This window comes from Sylvia atricapilla, chromosome 5 (genome assembly GCF_009819655.1).
Source record: "Sylvia atricapilla isolate bSylAtr1 chromosome 5, bSylAtr1.pri, whole genome shotgun sequence".
In the NCBI taxonomy this organism is placed as follows: Eukaryota; Metazoa; Chordata; class Aves; order Passeriformes; family Sylviidae; genus Sylvia; species Sylvia atricapilla.
Window position 1 is genome coordinate 51,368,698 of NC_089144.1, and position 21,521 is coordinate 51,390,218.

Genomic DNA, 21,521 nt, shown 5'->3' on the forward strand with positions numbered 1-21,521 from the left:
ACACATATAGCACACTTTCTCCTGAAGCAATGCAGAAACCACAACACAATTCAAGTGTATTAGAAGGAAAGATGCTGAAAGGAATTCTACCTTCCCAGTACAGCTTATGTTCTATGCAGGAGACATATACAGATGTAAAGCTGGCAACCCTCAAACCACCTTAAAAATGCCAGCGTTAAACAGACATGTCTCTAATAAAACCAAGCAACAGCTCCAAACTTCAGTGTGTTTTTACAAGGCTACTTCATTAGCTAAACAAGCAAGTGGGAGTTGCTGCAAATGTTGCTCCTTGCCGTACTAGAGGCTTTCCCTTGCTTCTGGTAAACAGAAGACACAAGACAGCCTTGTGAATAGCTCATGGCACAGACTGAGATCTAAAGCTAATCAGACAGGATGACAGGTCATCTTAATCAACTTCAAAAGCCAATCCACATGCTCGTCCCAGCTCCTCACCTCCCCTTCCCGCATCGCTCTCTCACTCATTTGGCTGCTTTCCCCCCTTCCCCCTCGGCTCACTTCCCACAAATTGTGCTGTTCAGAACGAACCAGGGAGCCCTTCAGGTCTCAGCATCCCGGGCGCAGGTGGTGAGGAAAACTTTGAAGTGAGCTCTCCACTAACTCTAGAGCTGGCCGTGCCTCCTCCGTAAGCAGCTCTTATTAAAAAAAGACCAAGCATCCACTAGAACAAAACCAAGCAGGCCTATTTAATTAGGGCAAATACTTGATATCCACTTCTTCATGTTAAACCGCACAGTCACACAAGCCTGGGAGGTCTGATTAATTTTAAAATGCACGGTCGTGACAAGCGCCTCAGGGGTAAGAGAAAGGGGGAAAAAATCCCACAAATCCTGCTAGCTCGACAAATAGGTTTCAGCTAAATGGTGTGCATGTTGCCCAGATTAATGTTACTATTCAGCAAGGGCTTGAACCTTTAATATGAGGGACAAGAGGCCTGAGAAACAGGTGGCTTGCTCTTCACTCTTGAATAAATGACATCCCCGAAAGCTGCGGCACACGAGCACGCAGAAAGAGCTGGCACACTCCCCACGTACATCTGGGTATTGCAGTCTGGGGCAGAGGTTCCTTCAGCAGCTATCCAAGGACTGAAATGAAGGTCAGAAAGCGAATGGCTTTTCCAGGGGAGGGGGAAATGAAAATATAATAATATAATAATAATAATAAATAAAAGAGAGAAAAGCACACAAAAACAAAGGCTAACTGTAAACTGATCTAGGTGGAATAAAACAGGGGAAATGCACAGCAAAATGACATGGGGTCAAAAGTGACAGTAAATTTTGAGAATCCCTCCTGAAATGAAACACAGCTGGTGAGGAGTCTGGCTACCTAGAAGATAAAAGATAGACAGGAGCCCAAGTAATTATTTTTTGCCTTCCTGAACCACTTATACGTTGTGTTGTTAAAGATGGGAAGCGAAAAGAGAAAGCATTTTGCTTTGGCTTCTACTTATTCAATATTATGGAGTGAACATAATCTAGAAAGAAATTTTAATTGTAGATTCATCAGAGAAGACTTTCATTCTGAACCAGGGAGAGGGAGAGAGCGACTGCATCTTCTCTCCAAAAGCACTAGTTTCCTGTATCTCACTTGACCATAATGCTTTCTTCTATATTTAAGATGCTGTATCAGCACCTCAGATGCCTTTATAAAAAGGAAGAAGAAAAATCCAAAAGCTAAAAACCTTTGAGGATGTAAGAAGAGAGAGTTGGAAGGGAATCTAAGCAAATTTTGAAAACATCCATTGAAATAAACCGTGACTATCAGGCTAAACTGTTGGGAAGGAAAACACTTAAAACTGAAGGCAATGAATGAATAAACTTCACTTTGAGCAAGTCAGAGCTGGCAAGCTTCAAACTAGGCTACCTCTGTTCTAGAGTTAAAGCACTTGTTAATAAAAATTTAAGCTACAGTATTTAACAGGGCCTTCGCTTCACATAGGCCTATTTCACAAATAAACTTTCAAATGTTTTAATTATTTTTTATTTGTATCAGCAGTATATGAAGGCCTATTTTCCATATGGCAGGGTCTTTGAAAGAAGCACACAGAAGTTTGATGCTGGCCTGCTCTACAAGAAAAGACACATTTTCTGGTGACAGACTGCAGAGGTGAACATGGAACCACAAGGCACCTGAAGCACCCTTCCATAGCAGCAGGAGTGTATGAACAAAACTTGAAAGTACTCAGCTGCAAAGTACCCTTGCTTGTCCTTCAGTGGAAAAGCATTACAAAGCCTCTTCAACACGTACTCTGTCAAAGGGGCAGTGAAGAACCAAATAAAAGAATTTTAAACCTCAACCAATTACAGTATCCTTAGGCCCTTCCCGAATCTGTGCACTTTATTTCTTCCCATCTCATCAGATGTGATTTAAAAACAAAAGCCTGCATTTCAAAGGCCACCCTTCTTGTGCCCATGACTGGCCTGCTTTGGAATCTCTGGCTTAAAAAGAGGGAGACATTGTGATTTTTTTTACAAGATCTGCTGATTAAAAGTTTGATAATGTTAGGAGATACTTCAACTAGAGAGCCTGAATTCAGTATGGCTCACTTTTATAGATTACAGAACTGCTTAAACAACAGTCATTTAAATTACCACATTAACAGGTGTTGTGATTTATAAGGTAAACTTAAACATCAAATACAAATAGCCTTTGGGGATGTTCAGAAGACAAAAATCATGCCCAAGAGGCTCTTCTCATCCCTTTTTTCATGACAAGTAATTACTTATAGCCGCTGCCTACTATAATACATGAAGCTCTAGTACTCACACTGCCTGTTAAAGCTCTGCAAACACACGTAGTCCCTCTTACTAAACAGCTGAGATTAATTGCTCTCCCTCTGAAGACCTAAAGACTATAAAACCAAAATTTTGGAGCAGAGAAGTAAGAAATACAATAAATGAATAATGTGTGTTCATATATATTTATGTCTAAATACATACAACACGTGATATATCTCTGTATGTGTATGCATGTATATCTGTGTATGTGTCTTTATGGAAAAATTCAAAGTATTCATTTAAACAGCCCACCTGAACTGAGTTTCTGAGGCCCTTACCAAGGAAGAACAAGCCATGCAGATGATTGATTGTACCCACAGCAGAAACTCGTGTGCTCAGTCCCCACCATCAGATAGATGTTCATATGATCCTTCTTTATACAAAATTCCTAAGAATTCCACATTATTACATGGATCTGGCCTCAGAAGACCCACGATAAAGGTTTTAAAGATGAACAGATACATAACCTGTCAAAACCATATGCTGCTAAAACGAAAAAAGAAGACTGCTTCTTAATGAAAAGTTAGGAGATATAAAGAGACAAAGAATACTCCAGCTTATTCTAAAAATAGGACGGAATTTACTTGTTTGCCTCTTTCTTTTCCAGAAGCCAAGCCCTACGTTTAGGGGAAAGGCTACAGAGATTTCAGAGATTTAATTTTCCACAAGCACAGGCCATAAATTAAAATACAGCAATCCAATCACATTAATAGTGCAAGGAAAAGCTAAGTGGCTGCTTTGGTCTTTTCTTTCACAAACTTGTGTCAAGCTCAGTGACTTCAAAGAGATTTCCATTTCATTTCTACAAATGAGGAGAACAGACAGACAGAGAGTCTCTGCCATCCTCTGATGCCTGAAGAAAACAGAAGAAAAACATGCCTGTATCTCATTCTCCTAATGATTTTAGCTGCAAAAGGAATCCCATGGTCGGCAGACGACCCTCAGGGCAAGGGCTTGAGGTCTGTCACAGTGTATAAGGCTTCTCCAAACCCACTCCATTATCTTCATTATTGTATACCAGGAATAAAAGGGGACTGACTCCTCTTCTGAAGCTCAAGTTAGAAAGGACAGAATGTTTCATGTAAAATAACATTGTGTGACTTCAGTAATAGGTTTATGCCTTTGGGGGCCCTAATACTAAAGCTGCATGTAAGGATTTTCCACAGAATTTGAGAGAAGAAAAATGAGCACTGTATTAGTAATGAGTAAAATTCCCCAAGTTTTAGATCCACCGAAACACTTATGTCTCTGTGTCAGCGTGACTCATTGTCAATCACATACTTTCATCCAGCAGCAGGAAAATGGCAAAATTAGGGGGAAAAAGAAAAAGAGCAAGGAGTTTTAGAGCTAAGTATAAGCCCCTATAAAAACACCACCCCCAAGAAAAAAAAAAACAACAAACCTCATATCCAAGGAGGAAAAGTAAGTGATGAAAAGTAGGTAGTCTGGCTTCCTACAGGGCACATTAACAAGGGTATATATCCAACAAATCTACATGAAAACCATTTAAATGAAGGGTGGTGGTTTCCATATCAGCTTATGTGAGTACAGGGGTGTGTTTACATATATGTACATGTGTGCATTGCTGCACTCTGAGCAGTATGTTTAAAATGAAAAATTTCCTGTCCTTTACTGATAAAATTACAAATTTTTACTTTTATTTTCTAACAAACACAGAAAACCGTTTCCCTTGTATCAGTAAAGTTTCTTAGAAAGAGTCAAAGCTGTTATCAATATTTTGGAATGCCTCACTTGTCCTAAAAGTCAGTTTCAGAAAAGAGAAGCCCTTTCCTTGAGTGATACGGGGTCTGAATTGAGACCTAAAGTTGTCTATGCAGCCCTTTCCTTTTTTCTGATTTTGAAGAAACAGGCCATTTGAGAGAATGCTTGAAAAGCACGTTTCCCACAGCAATTCAGAAGACTATTTCAAACAATAAAAGGAGAGCAAACACAGCCCATTGTACAAGTTAAATAATATATAAACTTTTGAGTACATAGAGAAATGGGAATCTGGCTCATATCTGGTCTTGAAAGATTCACAGGAAATTGATTTAATTAAACCTCAACTACTGGTGCAAATGTTTCCCTTTCTTCCCAAAGGGAAATAAAGTATTATTTATTCTTGTTGACATAATGCAGCAAAGCTTAACCAAGATTCTTGATCTTCATCCCACAAAGCTTCACAAACTAGCAAGACTAAAAATCATTACTGAAGTATGCATTTATCACAAATTGCTGCATTTTTACCTACATGTACTATCAACGATTCCCTCTTGTAACACCTTATTCACAGCGAAATTCATTAATATGCTAATTACCTGACTAGCAACCAGTGATGACTGACAATTTTACTTTAGCACTACATGAAGAAGATATGACAATAATTTTCTGCTGAAGTTCAAACAGAGAAGACACTGTGTTGCATCAGTATATACCTCATTTAGGGAAAAGAACTCATATTTATAGAGGACCTCTAAGAACTGTCTAGCCATCTGCACCCAGAAATATATATTTTTTAATTAGCCACTCTAAAAACAACCATGTTGGCTGAAGGAAGGGGGAGGGAGGCTTGTCAAAATGATGTTTTGTCCCTCACCACCTTTCAATGCTCTTATGCAAGTCTAATTTTCTTCCTAGCCAGCTCACCTCTCTGGCCTCCTTTTGTTTCATGTCCCATTTCCCATTCTCTTCTAACTTCTGAACTTTTGTTAGTTCGCTTTTAAGGAGAAAGGGAAAAAAAGCTCAACTCTTTCCTATTCATTTTTTCCTGGATGGGGAGTAAGCAGAGACATGAATATGGCACCCTCATAATGATTTAACTAGGGCTTAATGAAATTTTCATCACAACCTGCTGTTCAATTTAATGGCCTTTGAAAGACAATAGAACAATGGCTACAGGGAAGAAAAGATTTTTTGTTGCACACATTTGCAAAGCCCAACATTCAGTTGCTCCCCCTCCTCTCTCTCCCAATCTCTTCACAAAGCTGTAGATCTTTTGTTTGTACTGTATATTTTCATTTTAGTAGAGCTGAGATAATGCACAAGCTCTGTAACCATTCTCATGCCTATCTGTGGCCTTTTCCTTAATGGAGTCTGTGCAGCTTGTACAACCTCATACTCAACAGAGTATTTATACATTGCCCAGAACTCCTTGTTCTTTCCTCTCTGAGATAAAAGACTGGTCTCCTTCCCACCCATTCCCCCCACAATCTTTTCCATCCAAAGGCGCAAGGTATGTTATGGCACTGACCATTACATCAACCTAAATGCAAAAGAAATGCTGTAAGTAATATGAAAAAAATCCTTAGACAAAGAATTTATTTCCCAGCAGACCCTTACTGCATGCTTCAGTCAAGAAAAGCCTAATTTACAATCCTGTCATGCTTGTGGTATGTGCCAGCATGTTTGTATCCATACTTTCACTGTATGCAGGTTGTCCTTAAATTTTCTTGTAGGTGCTGTCACTTCATGCTCTAGCACTGAGGTGGGTCCTGAGAGCCCTGCTTTGGAACATTTGGAATAGGTATTTCCACAGCAGGATAGGTGAGTGTAAATGAAAATAGAGTCTCATTACTGTGCACTAGGAAACAAGGCTCAGTATGTTCACACAATTGGCTTGCAGTGCCCCCAAAAAGGCAGCTGTAAATATGCATGCAGATACCCATGGAGAGCAAAATGAGAACTTCATCTTCCAGTCAGGCCTTTGACTCTGCCCCAAACACGCAAAAATTAAAAATTCTAATCTTTGGTCTTAGTCTCAGCCCGCAGAGCACAAGCCCTGTCACCACCAGCCGGAGAGAGGGTCTCAAAAAGACACTGTTTGTTCTCCAGAAATGACACCTATAACCAAAACTGAAACTTGCTGGCCACATATATGCAGGGAACACCTGCATTCCCTCTGCTTGCACAGCACCTGCACTGCAGATAAACAGACTGTGATATGTCCCACACAAAAGCTTTCATGAATTCCCAATTTAACTTCTTACCTTTCAAATAACAACACGCACACTAGATCACTTCACACAACACTGACACTGATGGCAATACTTCTTGTAATTCTCGAAATGGGGAGAGGGGAGTAGTGGCGTTCAAGCCCCCAGGTGATTAAACTGGTTACTGCAGGCATATTGAGGGAGGTTGAACTGTAACAAAAAGACCACTAGGACTCTCATTTTTGGGAAAAGCTAAAACGTTAGCTATGATGGGACACTGATAAAATTCACCTCTAACGTAGGAAAGGACTGTAAGATCTTTAATTCTGCTAGCAGGAAACGCAACAGAGCAGAAAAATGGCACGATTAGAAAGTACACACATCCAAAGGATCTGGAGGAAAAGAAAAGAACACAGAGGATTTTGGCCAGCTTCCCAGGCCTTACCTTCTGGCTCGTTTTTGATGAGCTCTTCCATCTTCCTTTGCTTCAGGGTTGTCCACGACATCGGCCAGGCTCCCCTTGCGCCTCTCCGGGGTTCCCAGGGCTGTGCTGGACAAGGACTCTCCCACTCTGACGCCCACCTTCTTCTGCCTTCAAGGGTGAGGTAGATTGAGTTGGCGGGGCAAATGAAGACATCACTTATTGCCATCAACTTCCTGAAAGGGGAGGAAAAGCAAGATGAAAACATTCCTTTCTTTTCTTAAAGAAGCGCGGGGGGGTATAGACCGAAAGGAAGAAAGAACAATCCTTTGTTCTCTGAGTTCATTGCTATTTGTTCTTCTGTTGAAACCTTTAAAAAAGGCATGCAATGCTTCAAAAACACCCAGAACAAAGCCTATCCATAAAGCATAAACCAAGATTACAGGCTGGAAGTGAACAAAGATTAGCTTGCAAGAGAGAAACATAAAATACAGTTTTTCCCTAATTGAGAAGAAGTGTTGTTCCTCATAGGTTTCCTAATAACAACGGTATTGATTACCTGTAATTGTTTGTTCTTTTACAGCTCTCTTTCTAAAAAAAAAACCTTCAATTTTACAAGGACCATTAATTTCCTGACTTTTTATAAAGTACTTAATGCCTTGATTGGCTAGTTGTTTTAAGAAATAAAGTAGCAACTAAACATTAAATGTCCTTCACCATATGACATATTTTCACTCACAGTTCAAGCAGTTCTCCCATCTATAAAGGACAAAGCAATTGCTTTCTGTTTTCTAATTCTATTCTCTAGTGTCTTAAACCTTCATTTCTTGTAGAAACCGTTGTTTTTCACAAGGTGGCCCTAATGACTTTCCCTGGCACGCACAATGGCAAAACTCTGTGACTTCCTGGAACGTGCACACAACCCTCCTCATGTGAGAGTCCACAGAGGTCTACTCATTAATTTTAATGGAAAGCAAACTGGTTCCAGCATCTTCAAACTTGCCTTCATTAACGTGAGAGCCTTCTCCTCCACATCTCCTCCAACATAAAGCAACGTTCTCTGCACATATTCCTTCTCCCTCCATGTCTGTTATACTCCACCCTTTTGTACACATCTCCCAAACCCATTTTTACCTATGCTAGTATGTATCATCTGTATCTGAAAAAACTTAGGTCAATGTCTTCAAACAAGATTGCAGCAGAGTAATACACTGCATAAAATATCATGCTGTAAACATATATAGTTTTATCTTGATGTGTTTTTCTGGTGGGGGGGTGGTTTCACTATCTCTTACCTCACATTTTATACTCTAGCTGTTTAATGAATGCTGTTTCTTAAAAAAAGCCACTGGATCATCTTGTGATATGAGTTACAGACTTGGCTGAAAAAGTCTTAACGATTTTAAATTGTTTTCATTTTTTCATTTCGTTTCAGAGGGTATGAAGGTGATACATATATCTATAAATATGCATACACACTGTTTTTAGTGATCTGTGTTATAATTTCATACATTGGAGTAATTTTGATGTCTCTGCTCTAATAAATCACAATATTTCAGAAAAATACATACTTTATAAACTGAACATAAGTTGCTAAAAATTATTTCAATAAAATTTGAGTAAAGCTGCATGGAAAACATGCAATACAGAAAATACATTTGTTTTCACAGGCTATTTTGTTGTGGCAGAAAGATTACCTATGGTTAGAAAAACTTTTAATGCAAACAGTTTTTGAGCAGCTTGAATGTGTCATACCAGTGAATAAATTCCTTAAGAGAATCGGATTAACTGAGATTACAATCTGGGCCATCATATGCCCCAAAACCGAACCCAGTGATGTAATGAGAGACTTTCTACTGACGTCAATGAGCTTTTGACCAAGCCCTAAAAAATTTTCCAACTCCAATCAACAGAAATGCCCCTTTTTCTTTTTTTCTTGCAACACCCTCCATTTTTGTTCTGCACTTGGAAAATTCCTAGTTGCTATCACCGAACTTCAAAACTTAGTTGAAGCCAAATGCAATTTTTTTTTACATATAGATTTGAATAAATTGATTTTAACACCAAGCTAAACAAGCAAAATGGTTTACTTCAGCATCATTTCAGACTTTAATCTAAAATTCAAAGCCATTATCACCAAGTGGCGATTTTTTTCCTACACACGAGGCTAAAAGTGAAATATCTTGAAAGCTGCTTCTTATTCACACTTTGAGAGAGATAAACCAAATATCATCCTTAGTTACAGTTCTTAAATCTACCTATGCCATCAGTCACGTATAGAAACAGTGTGTTTCTTTATTTTACCAGGAACTAGTTTCTTGTTTTAATCCAAAGCAGGTCCCAAAGACTTTTTCACACCTGTTTCTGTGTGTCACATATTGGTCACAGACACAAAGTGTTTGTAAAGTTGCCTAAGCCCCAGGTATCACTGCTGCTGTTTCCATTTACATTGGAGTACATGCAAGAGGGTTTTTTTATCTACAAATATATACTGAGTATAAAGCCAGTTTGTTATAAGAGAAGAAGCATAATAACACAAAGATTGAATGATTATGTAGAGTAATATAAGATGGGTTTCAAAATCACAATTGCTTGGCTTTCAAGTGAAACAAGTATTTTTACAACTCTGCCTTGCTTTCTGTGAAAAGGAATTGTGAGGGCGACATTGCAGTAGTCAGTGAATAAAGCATCATGAACTCCAAATACTCAATTCCTAGTTCTTTCAAATGCACTGTGACACCATGGAAAATACCACTTTTTTTTCCCTGCATTTCAGTTTCCCACCTGTAAACAGGCACAAGTAATCTCTTTTTATTATAAAGGTCTTGGAATGATAAATTCATTAATAACAGAGAAACCCTCCTACTACAATGCTGGCTAAAAGCATTTATAATACCATAGTTAGAAAGAGTTCATAGATGGATAAGAAAGGAAACGGAAGTGTTCTACAGAGATTTTTAGAAGGTAAATTATGTACTAAAATATCAACAAGCCATCCTCCCAAAAAAAGTTTCTTTAGACCCATTGGTTAGGTGTGCATGTATGCAGTGTTTGCACATCCACACACGGCTATTTATACACTTGTGGGATTTAAGACTCAATCAAAACATATATACAGCAGGGGAACAGCTGCAATCACATCTCAGTAGGCTAAAATTACAGTACGCCAGTGAATTATTCATTCAGAAAGATCTGCAGCAACCACACATCCATTCCGTGATTCGCAATCCAAGAGGAATCCTCTCCTTTCCGTACTGGTGGATGAGAGCACAGCCCAGCTTCTGCTGCTGCTGACACTTCCACATGTATCCTCCAGCATACCAGCTCCAGAATCTGCTTTCCCACAAGCCAGGATTCTTTTATTCTGTCATACACAACAACAATTCAAAAATGTGCAACAGTTATCTCAGCTTTCACTTCATGTCCCTCTCTTTTTAGTTCTTTCTTATGCCTTTACTTGGAGACATGAAAAAGCTCTCAATGGGTCTGGATTTTACTTCTAGCAAATAGAAAGTATACTTCCACCACATAAAACCCTGCTCATGTCAATAGCTGCATAAAGCCAAAAAATTTTGAATAAAGAAACCCTCTGATACTGCAAACAAGAGTTTAACTATCCTCCTGAAACACTCAGAGAAATCCTTAAAGGCAAGAAAGATATGTCAGCAACAGTTTAAAATTAATCCCCGAGAAGAAGTTCCCTCCAACAAGTCAGATTTAGCAGATTCTTTTTTTAAAAGGGACAAATCGACATGACTTTCTTGAGTTTAACTGAGAGAAAAGCAGCAACACTCTGAAATGGTATTAAGAAACATCAATACCTACTACTGATGTTTGACAATTAAGTCCATCAAGCCACACTCAAGACCCATCTCTCAGCCCCCAAAATAGTGAGCACTTTTCCTGCCAGAACAGTCTCTTTCACCTGGTTCAAGTTTGATTACATTCCACCCTCTGCACGGCTAATCCAACGGGTAGCAGTTTTATGCAGGCAGCAGCTGCTTGGCGGCCGGGGCTCTGTCGTTCATTTGCACTGCGAATTGCTCTGCTAATGCCCAACATTTCCTCCAACTCTGAGCTGGGATGGTACTCACCAAACACCTGATGCTGCTGCTTCTTGATTTCCCACTTCGGAAAGGCAGGATCTGCACAGATCTTGCTGAAGCAAACACTCTAGGCCCTTCTTTCCCCCCACAAGCAACAGCAACAAAAAAGGAGGACCGGGCCCACGTTTCGTGTCTTCTGCTTCTGATCCAAGCTAGAATCCACAGGAAGACTTGCTCATTTACAAGAAAGTTGCCTCTATATTGCCAAACAGTTTTCCACCTATAGAGGAAATACCTCTTCCAAGGTTAATGATAAAACAGGCTTCTGCCCTTTCAGGATGAGGTCAATAATCTTCCTTTGTTAATCTTGGGCAAGCTTTACTTAATCTAGCCCCCTTGTCACCTTTGTGATTGACAGGAAAAGTCATGTCACTGGACAATGGACTTGTCCTCACAGAGCAATATCTTTTTAAAGATTACACAATGTTACCCTTGCTCTCATAAAAAGTGCAAATATTGTGCTGTTAAAAGAAACTCTTCATTCCAGCTGTATCTTTCAAATTGTCTCCCTCTGTTTCCAGGGTCCAAGAGAGGCCTATTTCAGCTCTACAGAGGAAACATTAAAGGCTTAATGAAAAGAAACAGGTTGTACTTGGTGAGATTTCCAAAATATCTCTTAGTGCTCTAAATAGATCTCATCTTCTCCTTCCTCATCTAGAAATGCACATTATTCCTGTGTGCAATTAAATTCAGACACTCTGCTTCTGTGACATTAAAATTTTGTCCCAAACCAACCAAGAATCGAAGCAAAAGAAAACTGAGAACTAAGTCAGAAACTGTTAATTACCACCATATGGTATGCATGAAGTCTGCATCTGCAGGGAAAAAAAAAAAAAAGATAACATGAGAATCAAGCTGCTGGTTTTGCAGCCAAAAACACCTGGAATATAATACTTGTGTCTCTAAAACAAGCACAGATATTGTCTGATTTTAAGAAGCCTGTGATCCTGAAAGTAACCGAAAAGGTTCTTTTTTTCAAAGCTGGAATTTTGCCCATACTTCACTCTTTTAGAATGTGTAAAGAATACCAAAGGCAGGGTTTTTTCTCTGCTTTCTACATTAGACACGTAGGCCTATCTATTTTATAGTCTCCATAGTGACCAGGAAGCTGGTAACAGTATGACATAACAGAAAATCAGAAAAGAGAAAACTTCACTCTTCTGTAGACAAATAATTCTCCAGCAATTTAGTACTGTTTCCTACTTTTAAAAAATCTATTTTCCCCAATAATATTTTAGGAAATAAGTATCTACGTGTAAGATTCAACAGCACAGCTACTTCAAATGAAAATCTGGAAGCTGTAGAAATACTTCCACTGCCCACAGGAGGCCCACCAGCAATTATGAGAAAACTCAAGTTGACATTTCCAGTATTTGTTAATGTTCAAAAGAAACAAAACAGACACACAATATTTACAAAGCCAGAACGATCTTTAATTTTTTCTAAACCTTCCACTTACAATCTTTGCCTTAAAAAATGTAATTAACTTACTTCAGGAGTGCCATCACCTTTCAATGGGAATCATATTTTCAAATCACTGAAGTGATCTGGACAACTGTCTCCTTCTACATTCTGTGTCACAGGGGCTGCAGAGCAAGGATTACCACAAACCTGTCTGGTTCATGGTGGCTCTCAAACTGGCACCTTCAGGAAGATGAAACACATATTCCATGAGGCACCCCAGCGGACAATGTGCTTTTCGTATGTTAGAACTTTCTTCTACCTATCTTGTATTTAGATAGGTCTTTTGTCTGTAAGTCTCCTTCAAGTAGTAAGTTGTCATCAGTGGTGGAGAGGAATGATCCCAGGAGATTTAAAAGAGCACAGTGGAGGATACAACAAGCAAACAGGAGACTCTATGGAAGGTCACAGAAGGGAAAAACAGGTGGAAGAGGATAAACACATCGTTAGGAAGTAAGAACTGACACATAACCCAAAGAGGGATAAAAGTGGCAAGAGCATCATATAAAGATGTACATCCAAAGCTTATGGGTCTGCAATTAGACCCATGCAAACCAACCACTAGCCATACACCAATTATTTCTTTTCCTAGGACATCGTTTTAATGATGACAAGGAAATGAAATGCACTAGAGAGTGAAGAAGTAAGTGAAGGATCAGAAGAGTCAGCTGAAGAGGTCATTGTGGCAGAGAAACTAAGAATTTTACCTGAATTAGGTGAACTAAACACAGTGAATAGAGATGCATTTTTTAAAATCTTTTTACTGTGACCGCGCTACTACCATAAAGAGAAATAAATTTAAGTTAAATATTGATTTGGCTTTACTGACACGATGCATTTGGAACCTCATGATCCATATCTTGGAGGTATTATCAATTATTAAACTTAAATAATCCTAATGACATCTTGTTCTCCCTCTAAAATGTTAAAATTTCACTTTGTAATGGAATTTTATTTATTTTTAGCAATCCTTACTAACTGTCGTCCTTCAGTTTGTAATAATTTGACATCAAGTGCTGTATCCAATTAATGACCTCTTCTTGATGAAGCAGAAGATACACTGACAGAGGTTTCAGTGGGAAGACTAACAGGTATTTCCAGTGTTTGATATCCGTGAACCTGGCTGAAAATGGTTCAAAGCTCAAAAAGACAACCATCTGCCGCAGGAACTCTGCTTCATCAGACACTTTCCTTTCATTTACCTTTTTCCTCCATATTTAAACTGAGATATTAATGAATATTTCCTGCAGCTTGAGGCATTTTATGTAATTGATATAAAAGGCCTAGAGATTATTGGCCAAAAGCCTCAGAGCAGTCGTGTTTTCATTTTTATTGATGCAATAAATACTCAGCCCTTATATTACTCTTACATTAGTCCGTGGGTCACTGCAGCCCAATCACCTGAAACAGGAAATTGGGAATTCTCTCATGTATCAAGTGCCACCCCACAATATCTGACAGGAACACTGAAACATACCTTGATTTTTCCAAATACCACTATACTCAGACTGCTGCCACAACTGCACAAGCAAGAGAAAAAATTTCAAACATTTACAAGGTTTAGAGATGAGTTGCAAAAAACTGTTGGGTCGTATTCACACAAAAGGCATAACTTATAATCCGTTTTGCACTGATTTCTAACTTTATCCTCTGAGATTTAGAGTGCATAGGAACAGATTTTTCAAGGATTTAAGTATCTACAGAAAGTGCCTAGTGGGATTTCTGAAAATGCACAATAATACACATATTCATTTAATTCTCACTGACTTCATGGGAAGTGTTTGAAAATAAAGAGGTGGAACCAGCACAGTGTGACTGGGTGACTCTCTGTGCCTCTTCACCAGACCACTATCAGACTATCTCTAGCACAGAGCACAATCTGATAACCAATGCTTTAAAACAAACATTTCTCCTTTGGCTGTTCTGCATTCCAGCCCATCCCCAAACGTACAGGACAAGTTTGGTATTTCTAACTGCTTATCCCATCATCTCCCTACTCGATTTGCTAAAATCAAAGAATTACATGTAAACTGCGGATCTGTTTGTAGTAAAGATATGTAAGAAAATCTTGTGAGTGAAATTTTAGAGCTTTTTTATATTGAACACCAAGCATGGGTTTTTAAAATTCTTTTCTTCTGTGGTCTATATTTTGGTTTTATTTTTAGCCCACCTCTTTGTCCGATTTCTTGCATTTCTATGTGTTCCCCATATATGAAAGTAATTTGCAAATCCTTAGATATTGAATATAGTAAAATTACTACTACATTACAGACAGTTTGCAGTGGGTAAATGTGGTTAGTGACATGATTCCTGACACCCATACTCAGACTAGATCTCTTCTACTGCTTCTTTCTCGGCCTAAACTCATTTTAAGAAAATAAGGCAATATAGGATTACATCTATTTGCTCTCAAAACACTTAACAAACAAAACTGGCATTCTGAGAACTCCTAATATGTTATCTATAACCTGCAAAAACAAAGAACATGTTGTACTATAAGAGCCTTGTTATCTTTGTGCTAGCAATCTTCATGCTTAAAAATAATAAATAAAGCTCTGCAAAAGCACTTTTAAGACTTTTATGAGCTCTTCCCTGAGGGACTAAAGATCGCCCGTAAGACCTTGCTAAACAAAAAATAAGACTGCTTATCAAAACAGCTTGGTAGAGGCTTCAGCATACGTTAAATCCTTCTAATAGTTTGGAAATCATGCAGTATAAAACGATTATCTTTGTAAAAATACAAGCTTACTAACCAGATACAACAACTCTGGCTTGTGAGTGTAATAAAACCTATGCTGAGTGTCAAAGCCAGTTTGATCACCAGCTTTGTTACTATGAAACAAACCCATTGTCTGTGCTAATTCCTTGAAAGAAGGGGAGAGGGCTATCTGAACAGAACTCAGGATAAAAGGAATGCCATAGGCCAGCAGTGGCTCCTGGACTGCTCCCAGCTTTCACACTTCAATTCACTGCAGTTTTCAGATCGAAAGGGATGTCAGATTACTTCATCTGTTCTCTGGTAGCCTACAAAAACTTGTACCAGACAGATTATTTCACTTCATTCCTTTGGCTGGGTGGCTGAGAGGGAAGTAAAGAAAAGCCACGTTTGAAATAGCTAAAGCTGCCTTCTCTGTGTTGAAGCTCACATGGAGGATATCTCATCTGGACAGAACAACCCTCCAAACTGGGGAGCAGAGGAAAAGCAAGCATCCTGCACCCACAAGGCCTGTGCTCACGTTCATAACAAGGCAGGGTGATTCTGCAAATACCAAAAGCAGGTTTGTAACAGAAGGGCACACATCTGGTGTGTCCACACTTTTGCTGGGGTCACAGACGTTTTAATTTGGCTAGCAGAATGTCCCAGAAAGACAGTTTCCCATTGCTCCCATGAATATTCTACAGCTTTTCACTGCTCTGAAACACTGCCTCACCTTCACTTCTGTTCAAACCACAACTCTTATACAGCTGCTTCTTCCAGTGCACTGGACTGTTCTTCATCCCTGTTAGAGCTTCTACCATCCATGTGTTTTTGGAACAGCTAGCACATACTTACTTTGTTATTACTGACCATATTTAGGTTTTACTCTCCCTGTCTTCCCTCACAGGTCAGCTCCTACAGCTCTTTAATAATGTGTTTCCTGCATCTGAAAACCATCCAGTTTGTTTCTTTCTCCAACATGGTCAGAACTGAACACATTATTTCCCATACAGTCTTGGCAGAGTTATGAGAAGGACATTACCTTGTGACTGCCTTTTTTGTTGTCTTGCTACAAGACAAGCTCATATCCAATTTGTTTTAACACATATACGCATTTTTCAGTATTAGTGTTTTCCAAGTGCCTTTCTCCCATTGATGATCTAGATTTTTGTTGTATTTTGGATTACGTGCTTCAGCTGTATCAATTTTTAACCTTAATGCTTTACTTTTTTCTTTTTTTTATAGCTACCTTACCTGGAACATTTGAATGAGATGTTTGAAAGACTGCATGAAGGAAGCACAGCTCAATGCATGCATACTCCCAGAATGAAATCCATGCAACTTGCAATTATCAGTCACTAGGGAATCATTCGCTTTTAAAGATCTCAGCCCACTCGTGTATTATAAGGAATCTTACACACATCCTACATAAAGGAGGGTGATGAAGTTGATAAGGGCAGTAGAGCACATTCCCTACGGAGACAGGCTGAGAGAGTTGGGGCTGTTCAGGGCCAGAGAAAAGAAGGGTTTGTGGAATCCTCAAAGCACCTTCAGTATCTGAAGGGACTCCTCAGCAGGAGCTGTGGTGACAGGACAAGGACTAATGGCTTCGAACTGGCAGAAGGGAAATTTAGGTTAGATACACAGAAGAAATTCTTTATTGTGAAGGTGGTGAGGCACTGGCAGAGGTTGTCCAGAGAGGCTGCGGATGTCCCAGCCCTGGAAATGTTCACAGCCAAGCTGGATGGGGCTTGCAGCAGCCTGGTGTAATGGAAGGTGTTCCTACCCATGGCTGTGGCTTGGAATACAGTCTTTAAAGTCCCTTCCAACCCAAGACATGCTAAGATTCTGTGAAAGGTGGGTACTTGGCTAAATCCACTACACCTCTTAAATAATCCTGTTCTGCTTTCTACACGTTGTGTATTTTTCATGAACCTTCTCAATTCACATCTATTTATCTACTTTTACTTTGTATTTGTTCTTCTGCTTTTCAAAAGACTGTAACGAGACTTACAAGATGACAACCATCAAAATAGTCTTTGCCTCCATGGAGATTAGCACCACACTATTTCTTTCTTCTGAAGGCAATCTTCTGGAAGTTTTCGTTTTCAAGAAAGGCCAGAAAATATAACTTTATTAAAATGGAATAGCTACTTGAGAAATAGTCTCACTGTCTCCACTGGAGTTTACTACAGCATAAGAAGAGGAATTAAAAAAAAAATTATTATTTTGGTTCAGAACACTAGTCTTATTTATTTTTGCAATTAGTATCATCCAGCCTAAGGGACTCATAGATCTGCTTTTACCTAAGTTCTCTATTCTGCTACCTGCTTTTCACAGACTTCAATTACTTTGTCTACTACTAACTCTCTTACATTTCTTAAGTAATATTACAGGACTTTTCCAAGCAGAAACTGATTTAATTCTCTTTAACAGTTATTAACAGACTTGTTTTCCCTCCAAAATTTATTTCACCTATTCTGCTCTTTTATAACTTGATTTTCTTCCTATCTACAACTATTACACAATTTTAGTGAAACAGAATTTGGAATTCTGCTGTAAACCAAAGTCGTTTTCTCACCTTTAGAGGAAAGATTGCACAGGATATAAAAAGAAAAGAAATATATATATTCTGTGCTTATAAACAGAGAATAAATCCTTTTACAGAAAGACAGCTCCACAGAACATGTTACAGAGTAGGAATCAAACTTACTTGGATCTTGTGTACATCAAAGAACGGTATTTGATCAAAAATGCCAAATATATCACGACAATCATTAAAAATGAATATGACAGAAGTCAATCAATGTAACACTGATACATAAATATAATATGGGTTAGAGCTAATCAGAATTTTTTTAATTAATCCCCACAAAATACCTTTGTGGCACTGTATATAGGACATAGTCAGGAAATGGCATGAGCTGACTTGCCAGGTTCCAAAGCACAGGAAAGGCAGAGCACATTCAGCATCCTAGGGTTATCAAGAACCAACTCCCTGTTCACTCTTCTGGGTCTCACTACACCTCCAATGGTAACATTATGGTCTACTCCAGGGAGCCGCATGATGTCATTTTACCATTTAAGTCCCATTCTAGAGCTCACCCAAGCAGAGCTTAAACCAGATTTAAAATGTACACAGACCTCACCAGTTTAGACTGTGGCTGAGTGATGCAAAATACCCTAATAAATTCTAATTTATGACAGATTCACAGTTGTTCTCACTCTGCACATGAGTTATTCTTTCTTCTGTTTCTGTAAACTGCAGTCAGCAGCATACATTGCCTACTATGAAAAGACCTTTGTGATAAGATGATATCAAGAGATGTTGTGACATTCCTGATTAGGAATTACATAGTAAGCAAACTGTACAGAAATGCTAATTTCCCTCCCTTTTCTCATCACTTACCTAAATTATTCTGAGTAATACAAATGATCTTTATTAGCTTTAAGGCAGTTCATTCTCATTCTCTTATACCATTTCATTAAAGAAATCAAATTCCTGTAGATGACTAAGTGCACAACATATTTTCCTTAACAATTACTTTTGTGCACTGATGTACGTCATGCTCACAAACAAACTAAAAAACCCCAAGGAACATCAATTCATCTATAGTCACAGCCAAGTACCCACCATCAGCAGAGAATGAATAACTTTTGCTGGAAATAGCCTTTCTTCTCCAAATTCCTCTTTGAATCACTGATTTCTGAGTATTCCCTGTAGTTTTCAGTCATCATGAAGTGATGCTGAAAAACCCACAGAATTGCCCAACCCAAATAATAAAGGCACAATTTTCTCCACTTTGACTGGAAAGAATGTAAGGCTGCTTTATGGTAAGGAAGTATTGCTTGACCAACAGAACATAGTTTTAAAAAATCTCTTTCTTCTCCTAAATTTAATAAAATTGTGTCTCACAACGTGATCCAACCAGGTATCACTGTGCCTACCAGCACTAAGCTGATGTACAGAAGGTTTCTAACAAAACGTTCTCCGCAATGCACTCACTATACTCAGCAACATCAAACAGGGAAAAATAATTAAAAAAAGCTCCTATTGAGCATCTAGAGACCTTGATCACAGGCAGGGGGTGAACACAAAGGCAGGGTATTTGGGTTTGAGTCACACTTTATATATACAGGTATTCATATACCTTAAAAGAAATTACAGTGCATTTTGAAGGGTTTTCTTAATTTTCCTCTTCCTTTCTATTCTGACCTGTGAGCGTCTACACTTACAATACACATATTTAAGAAAATTAAAAGAGTTAGGTAAAATTTCTTGATTTCACTTTTTTAAATCTTCAGATGTATGGGGGGATGACTCTTTTGAAAAATAAATTCCCTGGATAGATTCAATTATGTGATGTAAAAGTGAAAATCATGCACATGACACAAGGGAACTATGGTGAGAGCTTATTTGTATGTTACAAGGAAGTAAAAGTAAGACACATAAGACTGGTCCCTCTGAAAGGCACCCAATCCTCCTCACAGCACCTCTGACAGGTCGGGAGGCTGCACTCACACATTTATATAATGCTCTTCTCAACATACTTTGATTTATTTGATTTGTTATTCACACGTTACAGAGAGTCTCCTAATTTCAGGTTCAGAGAAACTTTCAAAACTAGAGGGTCAGAAGATATTACAATGGCGCTAAGTCACAACTTCAGATCTAAACTGGGTCCAACCAGTTCAAACAAGTTTGAGCTAGTCAGAACCAGTCAGAATCAGTCTGATGAGGTTGGATCCAGTTTGAACAGTTCAGAACCAGCCTGAACCTAGCCCCATGCTCATCCAGAATGGTAGTAAATAAATCACAATTACCCAAATCAGCCAAAACATCCTCTTCAAAGGAGAAAACCTGGAATTAGGAAGGCCCAGGGAATCAAACAGCAGTATGTAAATTATATTTCCAGTGACTGAATGGAGAACTTCTGAGGACTGTCTAAAATACCTAATCTCTTTGTAAACTTTTTTCCATCTTGATTATCAAGATTATCTTGATTATGCTTTTCCAGATTTCAGCACATTTGTTTTCTACAGGAGCTGGCCAGAACACTGAACAACTCAGCAAGAGTTTCAGAGGATCCCCATGAGCAAACTGCATTTAACTCCATAAGTTATTTTCAGTGAACAATGGGTTCACATTTTCAGAAGACTAAACTGTTCTAGAAATCTTACTTCTTGAACACATTTGATTTCAAGTCCTATTGTTTATTAGTTTTAATATCAGCTATTTTTCACTTCAATACAAAGTAAAACTTTCTTCCTTGAAAGTAACAGAATAATTTAAGAACTCAGATTATGCAGAGCGATAAACAAAATACGGTCAGAATTAGTTGTTAAAATGTCTCAAATTTTAGTAGTTAATCTTAAATTTGACTTCAGGGCTTAAGCACTACAGAAAAGAAACACAATATCCAGTGAAGACACTAAGGAAAATAAACTGGAAAACAGACAGCAACTAACACCTTTGGAAATTGCTGGTTATTCTTCTGACTGCAAGGCTGAATTAATTTGAGATTGACACAGATTAGCAGAAGTTTAGATTAAAGTATCTGTGTTCTTCTGTTACAGGAGAATGTCCAACTACGTATATGGGGGTAAACAGAACAGTGACTTTAAAATGTCACCTATATTCAACAAATTTGCTCCCCATGTATTTTTTGAGTCATGTCTATCTGCTTGCGTTAATGAGTTATTTTTTTTTAACTGCCCTTAGCACTAAAGATTAAATACAGCTACAAAAGAAGGAACTGAACTCAGCTTTGCAGACATATTATCAACAAAATAGTTAAGTACCATTTGCAAAGTGTTTATTCCTAGGGATGATGTGAAGTAAAACAAGACACAGCGTATTTTCAAACCCTGGGTTAAGTTATAGCATTATAGCCAATTAATAGAAATATCATATTTTTATGCAACTAATTTTGACCTCAAAAGGCACAGCAAGACAGAAAACATAGGACCCTTTAATGTCATTTTTACAGTCATTTATCTGACTATAACCACACTTTAAAGCATTAAGGTCAGCTAGTCATGAAGCACGACCTACACTTCTGACTAGCATGCACTACATTTGACTTGAGAGTAAATAAGGGACTGACA

The 21,521-nt window shown here is 38.5% G+C and overlaps 1 protein-coding gene across 1 annotated transcript in view; it reads right to left on the reverse strand.

Annotated features, from left to right (window-relative positions):
• SOX5 (SRY-box transcription factor 5) overlaps positions 1-21,521 on the reverse strand; it is a 288,158-nt gene that overhangs the window by 211,663 nt on the left and 54,974 nt on the right. The window contains 4 exon segments of the mRNA XM_066319506.1: positions 7,173-7,221; positions 7,223-7,294; positions 7,296-7,366; positions 7,369-7,384. Of these exon segments, the coding sequence (XP_066175603.1) occupies positions 7,173-7,221; positions 7,223-7,294; positions 7,296-7,366; positions 7,369-7,384 (208 nt within the window).